We start from the raw sequence: 20,732 nt of genomic DNA on the forward strand, positions 1-20,732 counted from the left end.
CATAAGATGTATTTTGTAGGTTTAAAGTTGCTAACTGAAGCCCATATGTTGCTGAAAAATTCATCTGTCCCTTTTTACCGCATCTGTGAGTGGCAAGAGGCCACCATATGACCCTCAGACACACTCAGTACAGCAGTGACACTGACATGGCAGTTGCATGGTGGTGTGTGGTGATGTCAGTGTCACTGCTGGGTTCAGAATAATCCATCAACCAAAAATATCCAGCCAACAGTGGTCCTGTGGTCAGAAACTGACCACCGATGATGGGCTACTTACAAAGGATAACAAACCTGTGTCTGTTTGTGCCTTAAATAGGGTTGGTCTCTATCTACACTAGATGGCCAAATGTATGTGAACACCCCTCCTAATTATTAAGTTCGGGTGCAAACAGGTATGTAAAATCAAGCATGTACCCATGCGGTCACCGTAGACAAACAGTGGCAGTAGAGTAGGTCATACTGAAGAGCTCACTGGCTTTAAACCTAGCACTGTTAGACATTTGTGAAAATTTTGCCCCGCTAGATCTGCCCCAGTCAACTGTAAGTGCTACTACTGTTATATAGAAGCATTTAGGAGCAACGATAGCTCAGCCATAAAACGGTAGACCATGCAACTCACAGAGTAGATATGCCGAGTGCTGAAACACATAAAAATGGCCTGTCCTCTGTTGCGTCACTCACTACAGAGTTCCAAACTGCCTCTGGAAGAAACATCAGCTTAAGAACAGTGCATTGAGAGCTTCGTGAAATGGGTTTCCATGGTCGAGCAGCTGCACACAAGCCTACACTCTTAAAAAAGATGTTTTTTCAAGGGTTCTTTCATAAAGAAAGTGGTTCTGTAAAGAACCATGAGCACTGTAAGAACCCTTTGCATGATTAAAGGGTTCTTTGCATTACAAAAGGGTTCTTCAGACTGATGAAGAATGTAGTGTAGATTGTTCTATATACAACCTTTTTGAAAAGGGTTCTATACAGCACCCAGAAGGGTTCGTCGATTGTTAACAGCTTAACATCATAACAATAGAAGAACCCTTTGGCTGCTATACAGAACCTTCCAAAAGGTTCTATATAAACCCATCTGTAGCACATTCTGAAGAAGACTTTCATCATGCAAAAGGTTGTTCGAGTGTTCACGGTTCTTTTGAAAGGGCACAAATTCCCACAGACATATTCTAAAATCTTGTGGAATGCCTTTTTAGAAGAGTGGAGGCTGCTACACCTGCAAAGGGAGGGGTCAACTCCATATTAATGCCAGTGGTTTTGGAAAGAGATGTCCAACAAGAGTCATATAGGTGTGATGGTCAGGTGTCCATATTCTTTTGGCCATATAGTGCATATACCTACAAAGTGAACCATCAAGGCATGTGTTTTCTAATAAATTGGCCAATAAGTGTATATATTGATTCCATGTCCATGGAAAAACAAAGATCACATATCCCTGCTTTTAAAAGATTTGTTGTGAACAAATACTTGAACAGAGCAATACTGAAGCTCGTCCTCGCCTGGGTCAGACATTCTTGTTTTGGGAGTCGGGCCGCGTAACCCGGGACATCCTTTAGTGTGAAGGCTCCATCTACTCTGGTGCAGAGACGCAGCAGCCACTGTCTGTACCACACACCCACATCCTGCCGTCCATCTACATACGTGACCACTCCAGGCCCAAAGCGTTCATCAGCATGGTACAGACCCTGAGTGGACAGGAGTTCAGTGCAAAAAAAGGTTGCAGTGGGTGCAATAAGGTCTTTTTTAAATGCTTAAAAAAGGCAAACGCTTAGGAGAAAATAATTTACAAAATAAGCAAGATAATTAATAACAGACATTAAAGGACTGGAATACATTTATGAAATAATCCGTATTTTACATAAATCATTACATAACGTCTAACCACTGCCAAACCCTAGGATTCAACATTTTACAAACAACTGACACACCCTGTCAATTACTGGCACACAACTGCTCACAAAGCTGTGTTTTACCTCAAAGGTAGTTCCATCTGGGAACACATGGACCCCATATCCTTCTTTACGATTCAGATAAAACTTGCCAGTGAATCGCGACCCATCCGGCCAGGAGTATGTCCCACTCCCATGGCGGTAGTCCTTGTAGAAGGAGCCTTCATATGTCTAAGCAGCAAATAAAACACCTGGTCACTACAGAAGGACCTCAGGATGAATGAACAGACCACTTAAACTGAATTGTCATGATAACAGAATACAGTTCAGTCTTTCAGTTTACTTACATTTGGCAGTAACTGTGCTGGGTTAATACAGACTGTAGAAGAGTTGTACACATATAAAACAAGTCAACTCAATGTAGTACTTTTGTCAGTTATTAACCACACAGCAGTTTGCAGTGTGGTTAATAAGCACAAAATTGGTGTTCGTTTAAGGTAAATCAGTGCCAGACTAGTTCACTAGTTCCCAGCTCCAGTCCTGCAGCCCACCTATATATACATATATATACTTAAAGAACGCTTTGCATGATTAAAGGGTTCTTTGCATTGTGACAGGGTTCTTCACACTGATGGAGAATGTGCTGTAGATGGCTCTATATGGAACCTTTTTGAAAAGGGTTCTATATAGCACCAAAAAGGGTTCTTCTGTTGTTACGATGTCAAGCTTGTAACAACCGAAGAACACTTTTTTTGTTGTTACATAGAACCCTTTTCAAAAAGGTTCTATATAGAATCATATAAAACATACTCTTCATTAATCTAAAGAACCTTTCACCACGCAAAGAAACCTTTATCATGCAAAGGGTTCTTTAAGTGCTCATGGTTCTATATAGAACCATTTTCTTTACTAAAGAACCCTCAAAAAAACATTTTTAAGTGTGTATAGTTCTATATAGAACCTGCCAATCATGCCAATCTTGTAACAATATAAGAACCCTTTTCGTGCTATATAGAACCATTTTCAAAAAGGTACTATATTGAATCATATACACCGATCAGGCATAACATTATGACCACCTCCTTGTTTCTACGCTCATTGTCCATTTTATCAGCTCCACTTACTATATAGGTGCACTTTGTAGTTCTACAGTTACAGACTGTAGTCCATCTTTTTCTCTGCATACTTTGTTAGCCCCCTTTTACCCTGTCAGTCAGGACCCCCATGGACCCTCACAGAGCAGGTACTATTTGGGTGGTGGATCATTCTCAGCACTGCAGTAATGCTGATGTGGTGGTGGTGTGTTAGTGTGTGTTGTGCTGGTACGAGTGGATCAGACACAGCAGTGCTGCTAGAGTTTTTAAACTCTTTGTCCACTCGCTGTCCACTCTATTAGACACTCCTACCTTGTCAGTCCACCTTGTTGATGTAAAGTCAGAGACGATAGCTCATCTGCTGCTGCACAGTTTGTGTTGGTCATCCTCTAGTCCTTCATCAGTGGTCACATGACGCTGCCCACAGGACGCTGCTGGCTGGATATTTTTGGTTGAGGGGTTTAAAAACTCCAGCAGCACTGCTGTGTCTGATCCACTCAGACCAGCGCAACACACACTAACACACCACCACCACGTCAGTGTTACTGCAGTGCTGAGAATGATCCACCACCCAAATAGTACCTGCTCTGTGAGGGTCTATGGGGGGTCCTGACCCCTGAAGAACAGGGTAAAAGGGGGCTAACAAAGTGCACCTATATAGTAAGTGGAGCTGATAAAATGGACAATGAGCGTAGAAACAAGGAGGTGGTCATAACGTTATGCCTGGTCGGTGTACAACACATTATATACAACTATATACAACATTTAATTATGTAAAGAGGTCTTTGAGTGTTGAGTGTTGACTCGTGCTGCCCACCTCTCCGTTGGCCCAGGTGAAGACCCCACCTCCCTGTTTCAAATCGTCCACAAACTCTCCTCTGTATATGGATCCGTCAGTCCAGCGCTGCTCTCCTGCTCCGGCTCTCTTACTCCTCACTGCATGCGTCATGCAGCTGCGCCCTCTTCTGTCCAGTAACGGCATTACAGCGACATTGTGGATGATGAGCGTCGCAGAACATTTCAGAGTGACCACTCGTGTTTATGTTTTATAAGAAAGTAAAACGTTTTGCTCGAGCGCTGATCTGTTACCTCAACAGCGGCAGTGTGAAGCAGAACTTTTTTAACGCTTTGTTCATGTTTTCTGGATAAACCTGAACGCGTGCTATAAGCGCTGGAAGGCAGTTTGGTTACTTTGACAACGGCAGTTTTGATTAGATCGCACGCGCAAACTTAAAAAAAAACTTTTGTTTTTACAAAACGTTTCAAAACACTGTGAGCCAAGAGCGCTGAGAATCTACCTGCTCCTCTTACAGCCGGCTGTTTCCACTCAGAAAGCCGGGGTGCTTGTGCTCTGCGCTGCAGTGGAGCCCAGTGGAGCCCACCGTCACCGGGGAGCTGCAGACCCCACCGGAGAAAAGCGAACAGACCAAGTCATAACTCCAAAAAGACATTTGATACGCCCAGCCTGAGCGTGTTTACATCGACCTTTCTGTTCCCAAGTTACAGAGGGCATGCAGCCTAGCAACAGCGACGTCCCGGGGTGTCTGTCTCTCTCTCTCTCTCGTTCTCTCTCTCTCTCTCTCTCTCTCTCTCTCTCTCTCTCTCTCTCTCGTAGTTGTTCAGTAACTCTTAGCTTCTTATTCAGGTGGGCTGCTCTCTCCACTGATCTGATCAGAGTAATTGGTAACTAGTTATTTTTCCTCATTTGTGCTTCGCTGAGTATTTCTTTACTTTCGAGATTTTGCACTTCATTTCTGGCCAAAAGGGTCCAAAAAGAGAAAAATAGTGCCTAACAAACTGCTTATGATAGATCTCAGAGATCAAGTAAGCTACTTGAGGACTTGTCAGAGCCGGTCTATGAGGAGTCTGGCTTCTTCCTATTTCCCCATGATATCAAAAATATGACTGCAAAACAGCAGAGGGCGCCCGCGAGCGAGTCCTCATTGATTGGGATTGAATGGGAGCTAAACGGCTAAAAACAAAAGGTTGAAACAGTTTCTAATCACTTGCCCTGAACTTTCCTTTAATTTTAGAAAGCTGAAGGTTGTATTTTACTAAAAAGCGTGTATGTTTCTTTTTTTCCAACAGGAAACAGGTTTTAGGCAGCAGGACGCTAGCATTACTGCTACTGAGTGCTAACTGGTTGGCGAGCAGAGCAGCTCATTGGCTGTTCGCGCTCACTGACGTCATGAACGTACACGTGGCGCCATTTTAAACTCCTATAGACCACTGTAATCGTGCGTCATTCTGTAGTCCTCGTTATGCCCATATTAGGAACTCCGGGTCTGAGCTCCATTTCTCTATGGCCAGAATGAATAGGGTTTTTGGAAAATCGTCTCTATCGCCCCCTGTGTTAAATATAAATGTTCAGAACCCGATACGCTTTGTCCTGTGAACATTCTTCTCCCGAATATCACTGGATCCTCCAAATCAAGAGGTCGTTAAAGAGCCTTAATACTAATATTGCTACATGTGAGCTAAAGCTACTGCGCATCAATTTGATGTCACCAAGCTACACGAAACTAAGACGGGCTGTGGTGGTGCTCTGACGAGCTGTGCTACCTTAATGAAATGTTTTACCGTAGCGCATAATTACAATAGAGAAACCTCCTCATATCATGCCTTTCAACCCTCCATGAAGCTGAAGTCTTTTCCTGTTCCACCTTAAATGGCACAGCATTTCAGAAAGTGACTGCTGCACCACTTAAGATGGAACGGGAAAAGTCAAACAAAAAGCTGGCGAATGTCCTGAGAAAATGCCCTCAGAAAAATGTTACCAGCATTAAAATAGTAATTAGGATATTCTGAGAGCCTAAATCAGCTGATCAGGGGGCGATAACTATGGAGTAATATAAATAACCTGCTTACGGAGGCTGTCAGTCTAATGACGTGAATTGAGTGCGCAGTAGCATTAGCTCATATGCAACAATATTCATATTTCAACACTTTAACAACCTCGTAATTCAGAGGATCCAGTGGTATTCGAGAGAAGAATGTTCATAGGACAAAACGTATTGGGTTCTGAACATTGTTATTTAACACAGGGGGCGATAGATTTGTTTTTTTCGAAAACCCATTCTGGCCATAGAGAAATGGAGCTCAGACCCGGAGTTCCTAATATGGGCATAAGAGCATGGCGCCCACTACAAAATGACGACACAACTACAGTGGTCTATAACTGGAGTTCAAAAGCGTTTAAAAGAATAACAGAGGTGTTAAAATGTTTAATGCTTTTCTGTGTTCAGGAAGAAAATGTACTGAATGGATTTTTATAGTAAAAAGATTTTGCTCAATGTTCCATCTTAACACCTTCACATATATATATGTATGATGAACAGTAAGTGATGTAATTTAAGTCTTCAGGAGAGCCAAGTTTAAAGATGTTATATTTTGATAATTTGTTGGTTTCTTCAGTCTTGACAAGGTTCGTCAAGCACATGTACACCCGTCACGCAAAACAGACAGAGAAAACATTTGTAATGTGATTAACTGGTGAAAAACTGAGATCTAAGCTTGATAACCAGCCGCATGGCCACCAGTTTAGCCTGGAATATTCCACCCTGTCACATTCCTGTCTGTCACAAGTTCAGTATGATGTGGCTGTAATTCTCAGTGTTATTTGACACAAGTCACAAATAGAGAAAAAGGGCCGGCGAGACAAAAACGTTATTGATAGTCATTTGATAGCTACAGCGAGGCTTGCAGCTGAAAGAGCAACACCTGATCTTCTGTAACCCAGCACCTCTGCTTAAGCGCAGTTAATTAAGAGTGAATGATGGATGGATGCATTGTTGTCATGCAGTCTGATGTTGTTTCACTTTCTGAGAAATGGACAACATTCCCCTAACCGCTCACACACAGCTTAGATATAAACCAGTGGTCACTTTATTTGAAATCCAGGACCTTCAGCAACACCGCTGTGCCTGATACACTTGTACCAGTGTCACACCACGCCACTACAATGTCACTGCCCTGCTGAGAGTCCAGCTTTTGCTAGTAGCTGCTTTCAGACAGTCTAGGCTGGTCTAGTTGGTTGACAAGCTGGACATCCAGCTGGAGTAGATGAAAACATACCCTTGCTGGTTAAGCTGGTAGATCAACTTAGCTGGATGAGCAAGGCAGCATAGGATATGTTTTCATTTGAGTTTGATGGTTTCGCTGGTCAACCAGAATGACCAGCTTGACCAAGTTGGTCATCCAGCATGTCGAACTTGACCAAGCTGGTCGACCAGCTTGTTCATACTGTCATGATGGTTGACCCACTTGGTCAAACTGGTCATGCTGATCGACCAACTTGGTCAAGCTGGTCATTTTGGTCAGCTAGCTAAACTATCAAATTCAAATGAAAATATACCCTGTGCTGTTTAATCAGCTTGAGCAGGCCAGGCTGTTTTTTCAGCAAGGTGCTCGGTCAAGAATGGTCCACTACCAAATAATATCGGGTCGTATATTCAGAAACCGACCACTGATTAATGAAGTAGAGGAAGGCTGATTTGTGCAGCAACGGAAGGCCACAGTCTATATCTGTACATCTATATAGTGGACCTACAAAGTAGGTGGAGCTCAGAAAGTGACCAATGAGTGGAAGTACAAGAGTCTTTCTAATACACTGGATGGTGTATATATAAACTATATATATCGAACCTGCTTGCTTATTTGGTTCCCTCTCACCCACTAAGTGAGCCATACAGCACATAAATGCAAGTCTGTGGTTACTATAGTTTATCACAGTGAATTATCACTGAGTCATCAGTTAAGTCCATGTCTGCCAGGTTTCACTGCATTCCAGTCAGACAGATTATCACAGTGACCTCGGACGTTCACAGTTTTTCTTGTCCATGGTAAATATTTTTGGTCACAGTACTGTATGTGGATCTACACAGCTGTGGCCTCAATGTAATCCTTGTCATAGGCAAAATTACTGTCTAACAACTTTTAGATAATTCCCTCCATGAAGTGATAACATTGAGTTTAAACATATATAGACAGAATGGATAAATAAAAATTTTGTAGTGCAGTCATTGCCTCACAATGGAGAATAAACACAGAATACACAGAAACAGAATAAAATAATGTGCATAGTAACTAGTATCAGTCAAATTTCCACTGTCTCTGCTGAGGGTTTCTCAGAGATGCGACAGTCCCGTCTGAGGAAAACTCTAAGCATTTTCCCTACAGTTTAGTGTCCTGATGGTTCAGAGGTTCAGAGGAGATTAAAAAATAGTCACTTCATGTTTTCCTACAGACATCAACAGCTGAATTCCAGAGCCCCTTTTCTATAATAATGGAAAACACCTTTTTTGCAATATGGAAAGCACAGGCACATGGCTATGGAACTCACTGTGCACATTCTGCAGTCTGAAATTGGTGGGGCAGTGAGGAGATACAATCGATAATCCCAATTTTTGTTTTAACCAGAAAATATTGTGCTAAGGTACATGTTTTGTTGATTTTCTAAGCGAAAATAAGTGAATACATCGTCTACAGGGAACACACTTCTGCAAATTTTAATGCACAATTACTGTTTATTTTCAGAAATTTAGCGTTAAAAAAATGTGTAATTATGACACATTTTATGGTTAGGTTTTTTCCAAAAATGTGAAACTCAGAAAATAAATACACATTGTGCACTAAAAGCAAAAAATGCCATATTTAAGTTTGTTCTCCTTAAGTGTATTCTCTGCAGAGGAACCTATTTATACACACACACACACACACACACACACACACATCAGATCTGCCTTCACTTCAAGCCCAGGCTGAATCTCAAGTGGCCAAGAACCACCTACTTTGACAGGAAGGGGCCGCCTGATTGACATGCAAAAGAATACACTGCTGTTGGGACAAAACCTTGTATCTCCATTTTTGTCATTTTTCAGTTTCTGACATAATTTGAAAAAGCCTGTTGCCTTTTACATTGTATGTAAATTTCATGCTGAATGGAGGAAAATGTCTGGTCCCATTGACTTACATAAAAAGCAAAGAAGGATTTTGGAGATAGGAGATTTTGTTCCAACAACAGTGATATATATACACACACACACACACACTGTATTGCAAGTGTAATATTCATTATATCATATATATATATTATATATAACTAAATATTTCACTTACAATACAGCCTCACTACTTTCATCACTGACATTCAGCGCAGACTTATTTCAGTTAGTACCCTGGAGCAAAAGGAGGTGGGTTGAGGTATTCTACTGGTAAAGCCCAAGCTGCAGTCACAGAATTGACCCCAGCCTCCACAGCGGGTTCATTTTCAGCTTTTGGTTCATGGCTGTCTCCACCAAGCTCCTGGTGCTTTGACGCTGTGAATGCAGGCTCCTTTCCAATTTCATTTTGGTTGATTTCTGTGTACGTATGCTCTTCAGAGTGGTGCTTCTTCTTCTGGAATATCTTCTTACACTGGGCCAGGCTTATGCGTCCAGACTTTGCCTCTGCTTGACTCTTCTGGTTGCCGTCTTTGTCGTCAGACAGTGGTGAAGGTAGTGGTCTTTCCACGTACGCTGCTGGTAACCCTTTCTTTTTGTCTGCTCCAGCTGTGCTTTGTGTCAGACTGTGCGGCGAGCTGCTTCTGGGGGGAGTCTGCGGTGGTGGTGGTGGAGGTGTGTCCAGAAGCTTTGTTCTGGGCTTTGGAACAGGTCTTGCAGGAGAGGCCTGAAAATATACAAACGGCACTTTGAAACTGTGTTTCATATATTACGACATAATTTAACATTTAAACTGTCAAAGTCAAAATCAGTTCACTTAGAAGTTAAAGTTCCATCCGTTCCAACTGCAAAAGATTTCAAAGTGCAAACATTACAGAAAAGTTACAGCAAATGGTCATTTATTCTGTCAAATACACTTGGTATCCAAAAGTATTGTAGCAACCCACTACTGGCTTATGCTGCTTCTGAGAAGCTCAGGAGGTGTGACCATGCTAGCGGCCATGCACAGAGGCTCCTGGTAGGTGCTCACCTTCCTAAAAAGGACTGTTTACTGTTGTTTATGATGGTGTTGCTTTAGTTTAAGGTGTGTGTGTGTGTGTGTGTGTGTGTGTGTGTGTGTGTGTGTGTGTGTGTGTGTGTGTGTGGGTGTGTGTTATTTTTGTTGTCTTGTGTCAGGGTGCGGGTTAGTTAGTATGCCTTGTGTTGGGGTTTTGGTCTACCGTGAGTGTGAAGCCTGTGGCTAGTGCTGACCTCCCCAATGGGTTCAGTGCTTCGTATGTGTCTTTTTGCCTTGGCGTTTAATAAAAGGTACTTTCTGTGGTGGAGACCACAGCCTCCCCTTTGTCTAACTCCACACCTCTGCCACATTATACACCACTTCTAATTAGTGAATTCACCTACTATAATGCATTGTTGATATGGGTATTTAACTTTGCATACACAGCTTGTTAATTCTATAGAAAAGCATTGACCAACAGAATCGGATGCTCTGAAACAGTCGCACAACCTAAGGTCACCACGTCTAGTGCCAAGCATTAGCTAAAGGGGTGTAAACCCCCCAGCAATTGGGCTGTGGAGGAGTGGAACTCCATTTAATGCCTTTGGCATGAGTTGGAGTGATCCAGAACTAATCATCCAACATCAGTATCTGACCTCACTAATGCTCTTGTGGCTGCATTCAAATCCTAACCACCTTCCAGATGAGTAGAGGCTGTTACTGCAGCAAAGGGAGACAAACTCCCTATTAATACCCTAAGAAACGCTGGACAAGCAGATGTCTACAAACATGGACATACTGCCCCATGTTAATACCTTTTTAATATGTCTTCATCAGCTTTGACTCAACACTTTGAAGGACGTCACATCTGTGTTACCCAAACAGCCAAGGGGAGCAGGGGATTTTTCAAGTTAGCCATGCAAATATTGTAGAGCAGAACATTTTTAAGACGTCTAAACATTACATACACGTTTTGAATAATCACTTTGTCTAGCTATAAGCTTTGGTGTAAATACGTATAAGATGTATTGCCTTTATTTTTTATGATTGCTAGCTGTGTAGCCTTTAGTGTCCTAACTAGCAAGCAATGTAAAGTAATGAAGCTGTATCAGCAGGCATGCATAACAGATGCAGTACTTTGCTACCTAAAAACCATGTGAACAAAGTAATTCAAATGTTATAGAGTTGAAGCATTTTTAAGTGTTTAATGGCTAAGGCTAACAGCTTTGTCCACCATTTCTAGGAGTTTGAAAAAGAAAATCATGTCAGCTCGCAACAATTTCTGGGCAAGTTGACACTGATGTTCACTTGATCCCTTGCTCCACCAAGGGCTCATCTAATAAACTTCACTTGGACTAATGTAGTAACGACCCTTAAGACGGCGAGGCCAAGTCAACAAGAGCATGTAAAAACACTATTAAAACAGGCGGCTAGCGTAACAGCTAATACTTGAAACTGTGAATGTGAAAAAGTATTTGAGTTGAAAAGTTTTATTTGCTGTCATGCCTGGAAAATTGTCGTCATCAAGTTCATATATATATATTTAAAATAAGGCTGTTCCCAAATTGTCCCAATGGGTAAGATGACCCATTTAAAGACCTTTTACTGTTTTTTTACCACTTTTTTTATTCCATTCTTAGAATGCACACACTCATGAGTCAAACTGAGAAACCTGCAGTATGATCAGAGTCTCCCAGTCTGAGGAACTGAATGTTAGGCTTAATTTAACTTTAAAGAACACAGTCATCCTAAATTACTCATGTGTTGGCAGCTCACCGTATTCTGTGGGTTCAGAGCAGCAAGCTCAGCGTCCAGGCAGGGATAAAGTCTTGGAGCATGTCCTGGAGCAGTGTTCAAGCTCTGGTTTGGAAATGGGGGACATGCTGGCAGGGCAGGACGTGGGTCTTCGGGGACATTTGGCTGAGGCCTCGGGCCGGCCTGTGGAGGCGTGCTTGGCTGGACATCAGTCCCTGGGGGACAGATGTTCCTTTTGGGAAATAACAGCTCTGCATAGTCTGTGTTGTCCTTGGAGGCCTGTGAATGAGTTGGTTCATGGTGTTGGTTAAAGTAGAAACACAGTGCAGGGGCCACATTTACTGATTACAAAAGCTGCTGTTGTGATGTCACAAAATGCAGTTATGTAACAGCGTCAGATTGCTGGATAAACCTTGAAAAAATGAGCTGCATAAAAAACGGAAGCACATAATATGTGACTACTATGTGCGTTTTAAATTGTTATGGGATAAAAGTGAGGAATTGTTTTTTCCCCATTTGAAAACACTGGCTGCCCTTTATATTACATGAACATTTCATAACAAACGGATCAGTAAAAATGGTCCCAAATTACTTCGTCACCATTTTAGAGATACATCAGTGACAGTCTCACAAGCCAGATTCCTGACTCTTTTCTGTCATTTAATTTATTTTTGTCTATTTTTTTTACTGGAACTAGGCTGGTCAGCTAGCTAACAGGCTAAACAGTTATTCTATTAATATCTTCCATGTTTCAAATGTCCTTGTTTTGGTCAGATCTGCCTTCACTTCAAGCCCAGGCTGAATCTCAAGTGGCCAAGAACCACCTACTTTGACAGGAAAGGGCCGCATGACTGACATGCAAAAGAATATGCTGCTGTCGGAAGAAAACCTCGTATGTCCATTTTTGTCATTTTTTCATTTTCTGACATAATTTGAAAATGCCTGTTGCCCTTTACATTGTATGTAAATTTCATGAAAAATGGACCAAACGAAACGGCCCAAAATGACTTTGGGGAAAAAGTCTGGTTCCATTGACTTACATTAAAAGTAAAGCATGTTTTTTCCTTCTCCTGTAAAGTTATCATTTTGGAGATACAATGTTTTCTTCCAACAACAGTGAATACCTAATTTACCAGCTACTAAATCCGTCAAAGAAAACTCTGGAGAAAAACTCCATAATGACTCCATAAGCCTCACAAATGTTTTTCAATCCTGCAACTATATCTTTCTCCAGCTTCTTTAAAACATGTCTCCCATCAGGCAAATTACAACCAGTGCACGGAAGTGCACACACACGGATGTTCAGATAGCCAATCAGAATGCAACAGACGGAATCTCGATAGTCGTGGATGGCTTAATGTGCAGTAGTTCCGTGTACACAGAGGTGACAAGAACAGTTTTTTATAATACTTACTGAAAAATACATAGTAGCAACTGTATATAATAAGTTTTAAGATTAACAACTGATAACCAGACTACAGGTTAAAAGGTTAATTCACTCAGGGAGAATCTGCAATGTACGTGCAATGTACTGACATTCAGCCAGATGTAAGAGAATAACAGTCTCCAAACTCTGACTTGCTGACTGACAGAAACAGTAACACTCTGGGCTGAAGAGCCGCACCTGGCCGCAGGCTACAGTGAGCACCTCGCTGTAGGGCAGAATGGGGACTCTTCGGTGGAGCGCCACCAAGTCGTGGAGAGAACGATGTTGTGTCTTCTCACCTACAATCACATACTGGTTACCTGGCAGCATGTCGATCATGAAGTGTCTGCAGCGGTCCTCAGCTCTGGACATACAACCAAACACATTCGGGGGGATTAGTAGGTCTCTATCCATTCATACCTTTGTTTGTTCATTGAAATGTTTATTAATTTCTGCAACTGTTTTGTAAGAAAGTATATCGCTGCTGTCGGAACAAAACCTTGTATCTTTAAAACGATAACTTTATAGGAGAAGGAAAAAACATACTTTACTTTTAATGTAAGTCAATGGAACCAGACTTTTTTAGAAGTCATTTTGGGCCACTTATTTCAGTCCTTTCATCATGAAATTTATATACAATGTAAAGGGCAACAGACATTTTCAAATTATGTCAAAAACTGAAAAACGACAAAATTGGAGATAGGAGGTTTTGTTCCAACAGCAGCGATATGACAACGCAGTAAAGTATAATGCAGTACATTACTGACTCACTTGTAAGACAGGGTGTATCCTATTCTGCTCTCACTGACTCGGATCAGGAAGTAGCCCGGTGGCTTGATCATCAGCATTTCCTCTGCCTCCCTGCAAAATATTTAAATCAGCTGAGATGAACTTTCCAAAGGCAAAGCAGCACAGAGATAAACTTGACAGTGTTACACTTTCAGCTTATTGAATTGCCTAAGAGTAATCTCACAATATGTAAAGCCGTGTTAGAAATCTTAGTGTTTTTTATCCTGACCTCAGATTTGACCCACCATATCAGCTCTGTTGACAAGAGTAGCTTTTATCTCTATACAGATTCAAAAATCAAACCATTTCTTTCCCCCTCAAGACTTAATTTCATCACTTTTCATTATTACTCGCCTTCATTAGCACAGAATGCAGCTGCTAGACTGCTTATGAGCTCCACTTCCTGCCCATTACAGGATTTAGGTTTTGTTTTTAAAGCTCTTCATGTGCTGACCCTTTCCTCTATTGTGGATTCGCTCCACCCTGCTTCTGCTCTTAGGTCTCTGAGGTCTTCAGGGAATGACAGAAGGATGACCATGCTCTTGCGGTCACTGCTCTAAATGTTAGCGCCTGTTACTGTTTTTTAATTAAGACATAAAACATACATTTTTTACACAAGCATTTTTGTCATCTTAGTATTTTTTAATCAGATTTTATTATGGTTACATTATACTTTACTTGATGAACTATTTTATATTATAAAACTAAAACTTCCAGGCCTAAAATTGGATTGGCTGAGCTGCTTTCGAGGCCGTGTAACATACTTCATATATGCGCACCTGTATCAAGTCAAGAGAAATCTGCTGTAAATGGAATAATCTTTGACGTAATGCTGCTCACATGGACCACCTAGCGTACTGATGAGCCAGTCATGCTTAAACTGAGGGACTGACAATTTTTTTTTTTTTACTAGAACTAGGCTGCTCAGCTAGCTAACAGGCTAAAGACTCCTCTATTAATATCTTACATGCTTCAAATGTCCACGTTTTAGTCAGATCTGCCTTCAAACCCAGTCTGAATCTCAAGCAGCTCCTTTCTTTCTACTACACCCCAACAGTGCACTGTTTGTCCAGTATGGAATTTGTGGCCGAACCCCAAATGACTATTTGTTCTATTAATTTCTGTTATGCACTGTTTGGATGCAGGAGCCAGTATTTAATTCCTACATAGTGCACTACATAGGGTGTAGGGAGCTATTTGAGATTCAGCCCCTGTGTGGGAAAAGGGTCATAAAACACCATTAGCTTGGTGCTAAATAAGACTGGACTCACCACAGAAGTGTCGTTGGGGTGGTAATTTGGTAAGCAAAAACTACTTACAAAGTGAAAGCTTTTGCATAAAACGGTGCTATATTATCATATGTTCATTATTATATGACAAAGAGCCCATTTACACCTGGTCATTCCATGCATCTTGAGTATCATGTTATAGCAGTGTAAACACATTCATCTCTCCAAGACATATTTGCCAACCAAACCCCCCCCCAGTACAACCAACCCTCCTCCCCATGCAGTACGTCACTGGGCACATGATCCATGTCTGCGAGGAAGATAATCATGGAGGACGCTCATGGTAAGGGACCGGACAAAACGAAATGCTTAGTAACATGAATAGACACAGCTGTGCTAAACAAACTGCAAACAAAGAGGCTGAACAGATAAACAATTGGTAATTGTTTGCTGCGTAACGAGTGGATTTGCATATTCCGTCCCACACAGCAATTGGATTTCAGACTAACTGGAGATGCATTTTACTACCAAGTGTGAATGCATGGCCAAAATTTTATCAGGATACAATCCAGATACCAGTCACATTAAGTGACCAGGTGTAAACGGGGTCAAAAAGTTAAAACGTTAATTAAATGGCTGTAATATAGAATGACGGGTGAACATTCTTGTCCTCGTTCAGCAGTCCATAGTTTGCTTGGTGATAATAGCATGCTATAAAGGAACTACATTTCTTACAGGAAAAATTGTTTATCTTGATTAATAATAAACCACTATTTATTGAAAATTGTGTATTTTATCACATTTTATGTTGTCCACTGTTTTATAATGAATTGCAGTTATAACCACTAGAGGCTGTGTGTTAGTGCTATTATCAAGGGTAAGATGTTGTGCCTAACAACATCTTTACCTGTGATACAATCACTGTAATGTGAAGGCAGAGCTCAACATTATCTGCCAGACAGCAATCCTGTCGTTAGCCCATTGATGTAACCTAAGTAGGCTAAGATGGCTGAAAATTAAGTTTATAGTTACATGTGGTAAAAATAATAATCATTTGCAGTTCTGTTAAACCAAAAGAAACCAAAGAAGATTTCTAGCTTGTTTTGCTTGTGTTATCGTTTTAAAAAGAGCGCAACTTTGCGCCTGTTTGTGGTGGACTTTGCTGCAGTCCAGCACCAAAAGGCAAACATGTCTCCAGAAGTGTCTTCTCTTTATGGGATTATGTCTGGCCTTATGAGTTTGGCATTGTTATTCTATTTGAAGTCTACCAGTTTTCTGTTGTACAAGGTAACATGAGGAAATTACTGTCCATGGTAACTGACCACACACTACAGATGTGGCAGATTATTTGGAGATTATTTTGAAAAAACCTGGAGCACTCCTTCAAGACAGTTTCGATCCTGCACTGATTTGTTGAGCCAGAAATGAAAGGCCTGACCGTAATAACTGGAACATCAGTACAGACTTTGTTCCCTCTTCCTCTAAACAAACTACTCACAGAGGAAGTGAAAGAGTGAAAGTGCAAACTGTTTACTCTCCAGCCACGTATGTAAAAGAAATTTGGAACAGATATGATCTGGATCTCTGTCTGACGTTCGCAGCACATCTGAGCCTTACTTCCTGGAAATGATGCCGTGGAACCACTCAGGAATGATACCGTTCTTCACCACACTGTTCCGCTGAAACTCAGAGAACCAGGCCAGGACGGCCTCGCGGCTGGCCTGCGACACTGCTCCAGCCATGATAGCCCACGCGCTGATAACAGAAGGACAAAAAGGACGTTAACTTCCTCGTTGTGTCACCTGTTCACCTGTAGAAATGTCACCTGCAGCAGTGCGGAAGAGCTGTTTGTTCAGCGTGACCAAAGTGACAAATCCTTTTGTATTGTGATAAATAGCATGAACTCAAGCTAAAGGTCCAGCAGATGACCTAGCATGTTTATAAATGACACAAAGAAGGATGCTGTTGCAAAGAAGGGGAAGTTGGACAGGTTGTTTCGGTTTATTTGAATACATTTGAATATTAAAATCAACTGCCTGTAACATAAATATCCCATTTAAATGTGTGTGAAATAGACTTTCATTAAAACATTCACTAAGGAAAACTGTCAAATTTTGTAAGATACAGTATATTCACACATACATAGATCTGATGCAGATGCTGATGTCATCAGCTCAGATTTATGTCACTGATTGGACGTTTAATCGCAATGTTTTTAATCTAAATTAAGTCTCTCACTGATTTACATTCAGATCCAATTAGGAAACCATCAAATGGATCTGGAATCACCTGTTAAACCATTAGAATCCTTTACACTGTAATATCAACCCATCAGCACAACACTAAATACCATTACTGACCATTAGACACCACCAGAAGCTTTTAATGATGTCTATGCTGTTTCAGCAACTAACTGACTCTGATGCCCCAACATTCCTCCAGAGGCAGCGTTAGAGCTGAGAGAGCCCGGCTGGTGTTTCTTACCTGCTCTCCGGACAGACTGAAGTGCTGGACTTCACGGTGATCTACGTCATTCCTCTGACCCGCTGCAGTCCTCTCAGGCCTGTGTGTTCAGAGTGGACTGTCGGTCTAACAGCGGTGTGTGGGTTAAAGTCGACCTGTGTGAACGCTGGGAGTGGCAGTGCTTACGTCAGAGAGCACCACGTGCTCTTATTATAAAAATAGGTCGCTTTTGTTTGACTGAACGGCTAAAATATATATTATAAAATGTTATATACAGTCATATGCAAAAGTTTTGGCGCCCCTGGTCAAATTTCATGTTTTGATGTTTTTTTAGTGAAAATAAGTTAATAATCCTCTACAGGGAACAAACTTCTGCACCTTTAATGTGGCACGTGCAACACATTTAATAAGCTGTGTTTTTTCCCCCCAGTGTGTTAAACTCGGCAAATAAATAGAAATTGTGCACTAAAATGTGCAGAAAAAATGTGCAGAAACAAAGGGGGTGGTCAAAAGGTTATGCCTAATCTATATATATTTATATATACACTGATCAGGCATAACATTGTGACCACCTCCTTGTTTCTATGCTCATTGTCCATTTTATCAGCTCCACTTACTATATAGGTGCACTTTGTAGTTCTACAGTTACAGACTGTAGTCCATCTGTTTCTCTGCATAGTTTTTAAACACCTCAGTGTCACTGCTGGACTGAGAATAGTCCACCAACCAAAAAATATAAAGCCAACAGCGTCCTGTGAGCACTGATGAAGGACTAGAGGATGACCAACACAAACTGTGCAGCAGCAGATGAGCTATCGTCTCTGACTTTACATCTACAAGGTGGACTGACAAGGTAGGAGTGTCTAATAGAGTGGACAGTGAGTGGACACAGTGTTTAAAAACTCCAGCAGCACTGCTGTGTCTGATCCACTCGTACCAGCACAACACACACCAACACACCACCACCACATCAGCATTACTGCAGTGCTGAGAATGATCCACCACCCAAATAGTACCTGCTCTGTGAGGGTCCATGGGGGTCCTGACCACTGAAGAACAGGGTAAAAGGGGGCTAACAAAGTATGCAGAGAAACAGATGGATGCTTTGCATGTTGAAATTGTTTTCCATCAATCTGAAGAACTATTTCACCATGCAAAGAACCATTTGAGCAAGCAAAGGGTTCTTTGAATGCTCATGGTTCTTTATAGAGACATTGTCTGCTAGACTGGATAATCGTCCACTGTGAGAAAAAATAAGTAAAATAATAATACTGTAATGACAAAATGTTGATAATCAATGGATTTGCCTAGAATTTGTGTTATACGCTTATAGTTACTTTAATTGTCATCATTTGTCACTCATGCTTTTTACTGAGCAAATGTTTTTTGCTACCTCTGGGGGGCGCTCTCCACCTATAGGTTGTAAAGGTCCCCAGTGGCAGTTTACACTAATGTCCAAAGTTTTGCAGGTAGGCTTATAATGAGTGCATTCACTGCTAACACAGGTGTTCAGTTGTGCACCCAAAGCTTGTATAATGTCTATAGAGGAGCACTGAACACTAAAATGGGGCACTCTGGAGCAGCTGCACATGAGCCTAAGGTCACCAGCACCAATGGTGGGCTAAGGCCCCCCAGCATTGAGCTGTGGAGGAGAACTGCATTCTCTGGAGTGATGGAGCTCCATCCGGTACCTTTGGAATGAGCTGGAGAGATCCAGAACTAATCATTCAACATCGGTACAGTCAATCAAATGCAATCAAATCTTTACAGCAATGTTCCAACATCTAGTGTAAAGTCTGCCCAGAAGAGTAGAGGCTGTTACTGCAGCAAAGAGGGACAAACTTCCTAATAATACCCTTCATTTCAGAAGAAACGCTGGATGAGCAGGTGTCTACAAACTTTTGGACATGTAGGCCCCATCTTCATACTTTTTTAAATAAGCCCTCACCAACTTCAACTCACCACTCAGAACGATGTTATGCTATGTTAGGCTATTATGTGCTACAATAGCTTTTATTATTATTATCAATATTTATCAATATATTAATCGGCACGGTGGCGCAGTGGGTAGCGCTGTCGCCTCACAGCAAGAATAGCCTGGGTTCGATTCCCGGCCGGGCGGCCAGGGTCATTTCTGTGTGGAGTTTGCCTGTTCTCCCCGTGTCTGCGTGGGTTTCCAAAAACATGCAGTCAGGCCAATTGGACATGCTGAATTGCCCCTTGGTGTGTGTGAATGTGTCTGTCTGTCTGTCTGTCCTGCGATGGACTGGTGACCTGTCCAGGGTGTATCCTGCCTTCCGCCCAATGACAGCTGGGATAGGCTCCAGCGACCCAGAAGGATAAGTGGTTTAGATGATGGATATTAATCTATGTATGCTTTATTTTTTTACATTTTTTACTACCTCTAATGGGCTCCTTCCATATATGGGTTGTAAACATTTATTCCCAAATGGTAAGTAATGCTAAATGCTGAAAGCAATCAAATAGCAAGATAGCAAGCATCAAGAGCCCACTGACCGTATGTCTCTGCTGGTCCACCCTTGGATCACCCATATTATTGGCCTGCATAGAAGGTCTAACTAGTTTTTAATCCCTTAAAATCACATTTTTTTACACACTAAGGCTTATTATTCAATAACTACAAGGACTTCAGTGCGAACTGGTTAGGCTATTCTTAGATTATAGGAGTGTGTAATAAACTCCTGCAGGTGGGCCCAGGCCATTTAAGGAGTTTATCTCCCCAAACATATTTTACATGCGCACAGCCTTTTATTTGGGAAAATAAACTAACAAATATTACAAACAACAGAGCAAAAAGTAATGACTGGGCCTAATATAAAATATTTAATTGAAAATGTTGTTGCTGACACTGTGCTAGACTGATTCCAGCTGTGTAACCGGCTTTATCTATGACCTGCTGTTAAAATGATTTACTAATTTACTAAGGATAATGAAAGAAAGAAATAAAGGAAAAGTAAGTAAATTGAACTGTGAGTGGAAAATGACAAGTAGTCATTTGTCTACCACTATGCTTAACCCTTGTGTGGTGTTCAGGTCTGTGGGACCCATTTTCAATGTTTGCCAAAAGACAAAATGATGTGATTTAGCATTATTTCAACCTCAGATTCTTGGCCTTAGTGTGGAGGTGC

The 20,732-nt window shown here is 41.5% G+C and overlaps 2 protein-coding genes across 2 annotated transcripts in view; both read right to left on the reverse strand.

The window, feature by feature from the left end:
* Positions 1-4,485, reverse strand: part of ankmy1 (ankyrin repeat and MYND domain containing 1) — a 26,207-nt gene extending 21,722 nt beyond the window's left edge. Inside the window, exons 1-3 of the mRNA XM_036586457.1 lie at positions 3,803-4,485; positions 1,976-2,122; positions 1,502-1,687 (exon numbers count right to left, since the gene is read on the reverse strand). Coding sequence (XP_036442350.1) covers positions 1,502-1,687; positions 1,976-2,122; positions 3,803-3,967 — 498 coding nt within the window. The 5' untranslated portion in view covers positions 3,968-4,485. The remainder of the gene's footprint in view (positions 1-1,501; positions 1,688-1,975; positions 2,123-3,802) is intronic.
* A 2,384-nt stretch (positions 4,486-6,869) lies between these two features.
* hsh2d (hematopoietic SH2 domain containing) lies at positions 6,870-17,751 on the reverse strand. The gene is made up of 6 exons (XM_036587264.1): positions 17,605-17,751; positions 16,738-16,875; positions 13,874-13,963; positions 13,301-13,466; positions 11,698-11,955; positions 6,870-9,651 (listed from the first exon to the last, which is right to left on the reverse strand). Exons 2-6 carry the CDS (start codon positions 16,860-16,862, stop codon positions 9,154-9,156), a joined length of 1,137 nt encoding a protein of 378 aa, XP_036443157.1. The 5' UTR covers positions 16,863-16,875; positions 17,605-17,751; the 3' UTR covers positions 6,870-9,153.
* Between the last annotated feature and the right edge of the window lie 2,981 nt (positions 17,752-20,732).

Source organism: Colossoma macropomum, unplaced genomic scaffold (genome assembly GCF_904425465.1).
Source record: "Colossoma macropomum unplaced genomic scaffold, Colossoma_macropomum, whole genome shotgun sequence".
NCBI lineage: Eukaryota > Metazoa > Chordata > Actinopteri > Characiformes > Serrasalmidae > Colossoma > Colossoma macropomum.